Source organism: Buceros rhinoceros, unplaced genomic scaffold (assembly GCF_000710305.1).
Source record: "Buceros rhinoceros silvestris isolate BGI_N320 unplaced genomic scaffold, ASM71030v1 scaffold9678, whole genome shotgun sequence".
Taxonomy (NCBI): domain Eukaryota; kingdom Metazoa; phylum Chordata; class Aves; order Bucerotiformes; family Bucerotidae; genus Buceros; species Buceros rhinoceros.
The window spans coordinates 1-5,883 of record NW_010428588.1 but is presented as its reverse complement, the minus strand read 5'-3'; the positions used below and the strand labels follow the sequence as shown (position 1 = coordinate 5,883).

Genomic DNA, 5,883 nt, shown 5'->3' with positions numbered 1-5,883 from the left:
CTGAACCACCACGTGAGAAAATTATGGCTTCTAGTAGCCTTGAAGAAAGTTCTTCTGTGACTGGTCAGCAGGATTTAGTAGTGACAGATAAGCCAAACATTACAGACAGTCCACAAGAAAATCTCTTCCCAGCCACGCTGGAAACTCATGGGAAAATGTCACCCCACAGTGAGCCCAGAAACTTTGTGCAGAGTGGAGGATAGTAATTCCCCAGCTAGTACAGAAGCTGTTATGATAGATAAGTAAACCACACAACCTATTGTTTGATAATCAAACAAGAAAGAAGTCGTTTTCCCTGGCATAGATTGCTTTTGCAGATGTAGTTGGACAGAACTTGGCAAGCTCACCATCTCCTTACTAATTTGTGAATGGAGTTTCCTCTTTGCACACTGTTAAATACATACAAGTAATAATCTTGAATTTGCATTTTTAAACTTCCAAATTTGGAAAGTCTGTAACACTGCTCTAGTAACCTTTATTTTTATCCACACCATATCCTACCACAGTACGGAAGAGGTTTCTGTCTCACATAGGTGATACAGCCTGTACCGTAACACATGCACTGGTAGAAAAGTAATGTTTATCCATGTCAGCGTTGCGCTAAATAAACTAAGAAAGTTGTTTGAACAGTTTTGTACATATGTAATCAATGCAGACAGCACTATTTGTCCTCTGTTTCAGAAACTGGTTCACTAAGAGACTCTTAACTGCAGTTCTGTTTTTCCCTCATGCGGAAGTGGTATTGAATGGCAGCATAGCTTACAGTCTACCAATTCCGTGGAAGGATAATAGAGTCTCTGAAAATCAAGTAATTTTTACCTTAGTTCCGTGATTTAATTTTAAGTATAGTTAAGTCAGCTGTTTAAAATTTCAGTTTGTCTCTGTCTAGACCTGCTTTATCTCAGACATTAAGGGAAGTTACAAGCAACTTAAACCAAGTAAACTCCTAACTTACTGTACACCAGTTTAATTAGTGTAAAACAGAGACAGGCATTCACAAAGGACAGACTTCCTGACCAGGCAATTTGCAGCTACAGTTAAGGCAAGCAACAGGAAAAGGAGTCAAATACAGAATGCTGGCACAGAAATAGAGGTGTCAGAAGTATGTGTGTGGCTGACAATGTGTTTCCAAGAGAAGGTGAGCAAGCCTGGATTCCCCGAAGAGTTTGGGAAAAACACTATGGGAATGATGGAAAGAGAGTTGAGGCTAGAGGGACTGGCAAAGTCAATACAAACGTAACACAAGGAAGTTCACTAGAATGGAAACGTGTCCAGCACGGTCTAACAGGGTAAGAGCAGATGGCCCAACAGTAAACCAGTGCCAGTAACTCTGCATTTGAAGAGAATGGTGTGTTTGCAGCAAAAGTGGAAGAAGCAGAACGGTACAAGGAAAAGAATAGTTTTTAACTGTGAAAGTGCACTGCATAGAGGTTACAAAAGAGGAAGAATTTGACAAAACGTGAAAAATGCCTGTATTTTATATAGTGACTAAAGAGAGACACAGCGCACTAGAAACCAGCAGCACACCCTGTTTTATTTTGCATTGAGTTACTCACCAGCAGCAGCTTACTCTGCGAGAAGAGTGTGTCCATAGCACTGGACAAGCTGGGCATTTATTTCTTAGGTATGATAAGGGACCTGTTTCGAGGGACTATTAAGAGACCTGCTCCATTTCCAAAGTGCTGCCAAAAAGAAAGCAAGACTGAAGTAACAACTTCTGACACAGAATGGAAACACAAGGGGCTTTTTTTTTTTTTTTTCCAGAAGCCAAAGTGTTGTGAACATTTACACAGATTACCTCTGCTGGGAAGTATCAAAATCAGATTTCCCTAAAACGAAGCGATGAGTCAGTGATGTACATGGTCCACAAGCTGAGAATCCAACCTAGCTGAGAGAATTTTAAATAGCAAAAGACAGAAAAACTAATGTTCCAGTTGCTGGACATGATGGAGTATATCCAGTGATAAGCCGAGCTGCTCTACTAGCCAAATAGTCTGTTTTTTAACCCAAGCAAGGGTTGACCTTTCAGGATCTGTGCAGAGTGTTGCCTTGCTGCATTCAGATGGCAAGGAACCAACTTCATTGTTATTTCTGCAAATGTTTGCTCCAGAGCTGCCAATGTCTTCATGCTTTCCAGCTTTAACTTCACTGCACTCAGTCCCCGCTGCAGCCGTGTGATTAAGGTCCATGTCCTGAACAGAATCTAAAATGTGTCCGAGATGTGGCGGCGGTTCGATAGAATTCAGATACTTAAGCACATCTTCTTCATGCTTTCCAACCACAGCAAGAAGATTATTTATCTTACTTAAAGCAGAATCATGTCCGTTAAAATGACACCAGGATAAGAGAGCACTGCAAAGCGAAGAACAAAAAACCCAAGGTGATTACATGTACCCACAGAGACCTCCAGCTGCTGAAGGGCGATAGATACCTGTACTATTTAAATGTATGCTTCATTCATATTTTCTGGGAAATTCAAGCAGTAGAACTGAGTATTAAGCTCAAAGATGTAGGTTCAGTTAATTTGGGAAGAGTAACTGAAGGAAGACTTTTAAGAATGATCACTCTACACCCAGGTAGGCAACTCCCTGTATTCAACAGACCCGAGAACTCTTGGGGTGCTCACTTTGGACAGATTTACAATGCACATTGTGATGGGGTTTTTTTTAATTAAAACAAAACCAACTCATGCACGCTTTCTTCATACACACCCTCCACACACACACAGCCTTAAGAGGTTTGTAACCTACTTGAGGGTTCCTCTGAACCGGCCACATGTAACCATCAGCTCAGCACCGTGTCTGTAACCTTGATTAAAGCCTTCCTGGAGCGCAAGTTCTTTCCCAGCCTCAACTCCATCCCTGTAGCCTTCCTATAATAAGAGCAGTGAAATGGGTGTTCACAAGATGAAAAATCAGACCTATGACAATTTCATATCAATAAAATGAAATTTAAAAACATTCAGTCTCTTAAATTACAGCCTCTAGATTTGAACATCTCTCCCAGCCACATTCCCCCTGCCAAACCGAAACATGCTTTTTGTGGTGCACTGTGATTTACTGATATGTAGGATCAAGTTCATTTCCAAAAGGATCCCCAGAAGGTCAAAAAATCAGGAAAGTGTTTTTAGAAACATCAAAAAATAAAGCATCTGCAGGAAAGCATGCTTGCTTTTATGATGATCAACTCCTTTATGAAAAATTCCTTAAAGAACACCATGTAACACAGAATCACAGACTGGTGGGGGCTGGAAGGGATCTCTGGGGATCACCTAGTCCAACTCCCCTGCTGGAGCAGGATCACCTAAGAGCAGGGTGCACAGGATTGTGTCCAGGTGGGCTTGGAACCTCTCCAGAGAAGGAGACTCCACAACCTCTTTGGGCAGCCTGTGCTCTGTCACCCTCAAACTCACTAAGTTTTTCCTCATGATCAGGAGAAACTCCCTGTGTTCCAGTTTGTGCCCACTGCCCCTTGTCCTGTCGCTGGGCACCACTGAGAAGAGTCTGGCTCCATCCTCTTGACACCTGCCCTTTAGATACTGTTAAACATTGCTAAGATCCCCTCTCAGTCTACTCCAGGATAAACAGACTCAACTCTCTCAGCCTCTCCTCGTAGGAGAGATGCTCCAGCCCCCTCACCATCTTCACAGCCCTCCACTGGACTCTACCCACAAGTTCCTCGTCTCCATCGAACTGGGGAGCCTAGAACTGGACACAATACTCCAGATGTGGCCTCACTGGAGCAGAGTAGAGGTAGGGGAGAACCTCAACTTGCTGGCCATTGTTAAGTATAGATTTCCAGGCACTGGCTGCAAAGCCTCACCTTCAGCAGAGATACTCTCCTGTCTATAACCCATCTATCTGTTTACACAAGACTAGTTATTGAGCCTTGCTTTTCTGTTTGCCAGATCTCACTCAAGAGTTACACCAGAAAAAAAACAGTGATGGAGTGGGTCACATATAAATACACGTAACATTGTGATTGCTTTCTGTAAGAAACAGCTAATGATTGTACTGCAAATTAATTTATTTATATTATAATCATTTTACTATATAACGTAGAATAATTAACTTTTTTCACCCCAAAATTGCAAGTTGTGAGAGTGAAAACTTCTGCTCACGAGAGAAGAAAACTGGTGGCCTTGCTAGAGAAACAGCCAGGAGCAAGAATTTCTCTTTATTTTGCCCAACACAGAGCTCTAACCTCAGTAACCTTTTATGATTTTGCAGTATCTACTCATAAAATACCAGTGGGATTTGTGCAAGGACACTAAACAGCCCCTTATAAAAACCAGCCTCTGCAGGAAACTTTCCTTGGAGAATGATACAACAGCTCTGTTGTTAATACCCTTCCTCGTCAACAGCCTCCACAACAGCTTCCATTCACCTTCCTCAGCCAAATGCTGTTCACTCGTGAGCGGACGAGCCCTGCTGGCCCCACTCCGAGGGATAATGTATCTGTTGAAGTCACCTGGGTTTATGGGCTTGTTTTGCGCACTCTAGAATTCCAGGGAGTGAAGGGCTGCAGAAACCAGCTTTCATAAAATATATTTTTCACTAGGAGAATAAATAGAACTACCCAGCCCACAACATCCCACTGTGGTTCCACATGCAGTCACATATTTTAGATCCATCTGACTGACAAAGAACTCTGTTTAAAACCCCAAACATCTCGTCTTTCTTTATCAGCACTGTTTAGCTGTGCTGCCCTACACCTGCTAGCAGTGCACCTATAGACAGGAGGCAAATAAATCACATCAGAATCTAGCACCGCCTTTTACAAATACACACGGCTGTGCAGAGGGGCCTGGTGTCTTCGTAAAACAGTACTTTGCTCTGATGACTACTAGGATAGTTCCTGTAAATCCCTGCTAAAGTTTCATGACATTCAGAACAAACTTTGCCACAACAACTTTCAAGCAGCCACTCTTAAGTCTTCCTCTTTAAATCAACCATATATATATATATGTGTCTCTCAAGGTATGTATCGGTAAATCTGAAGTGGTTAAAAAGATTATTAAATCATTGCTATAGAAATACCTTCAATCTTTTTTTCATGGTGCTGTTCCATTCTTTCTGCAGTAGATACATCTCATCTGCATCTTCATCAAATATCTCCTCACCGGATCGGCCAACTGCAACTTGTACCCAGGACATAACAGCAGCAACGACTATGACCTCTGTTTATGTGGTAAAAAAGTACTGAGGAACTCTCCAAAGTGCCCCTGGCTAACTGCCAGATTAGAAGGATGGGCAAAAAATGTGAGTTCTGAAGAGAAGCCGTGTCAGGAGCTGGTTATTCAACCTGCACGTCTGTTGCCACGTGGAGAACGGAGCCTGTTTACCATCAGGGTGCATCTGTCAAGAGAAGACAGATCATCACTGGTAAAGCAACTTCATAAATTGTCGTTTTTGAGGACAACTTCAAGATGGCAATTTCTTCCCTTCTTATGGCAGTGACACACATATGCACACCAAATTATCATCCCTAGATGTTGCTGGTAGACGAGCAGTAGCCAGAAATAACTCTATGACTCGATTCTGACAGCAGCTGGCAAACAGCCCCATCCAGCTCCCCCCCGGAGCATTAAGTTTACATGCAGGTATTTGCCTGCAGAGTTAATAATTGGCAAGGACTTTCACCTTTGATTTTCAGTTGCCTTGTTATGCCTTGTTATACTTATCCATCCTATAAATCTTGAGTCGAAATCCTGCTGTACGTTTGGATAAGGAACTAGTTAGTTCTGCTGCAGGGGGAAGAAGACAGAATTGGAGTATTTCATCTCTCCCACCAGAGAAAACCTTAAGAGGCCCCTCACAACTAAATCTCGGCACGGCTGCCAATTCTCACAACCCCCACAACCACAGAAACGCTGTTTCTCGC

At 42.5% G+C, this 5,883-nt stretch overlaps 1 protein-coding gene across 1 annotated transcript; it reads right to left on the bottom strand.

The window, feature by feature from the left end:
* Positions 1 to 1,922: 1,922 nt before the first annotated feature.
* On the bottom strand, positions 1,923 to 5,156 carry YAE1D1 (Yae1 domain containing 1). The gene is made up of 3 exons (XM_010142334.1): positions 5,040 to 5,156; positions 2,751 to 2,872; positions 1,923 to 2,352 (listed from the first exon to the last, which is right to left on the bottom strand). The coding sequence occupies exons 1-3, from the start codon at positions 5,154 to 5,156 to the stop codon at positions 1,923 to 1,925; spliced, it is 669 nt and encodes a 222-aa protein (XP_010140636.1).
* Between the last annotated feature and the right edge of the window lie 727 nt (positions 5,157 to 5,883).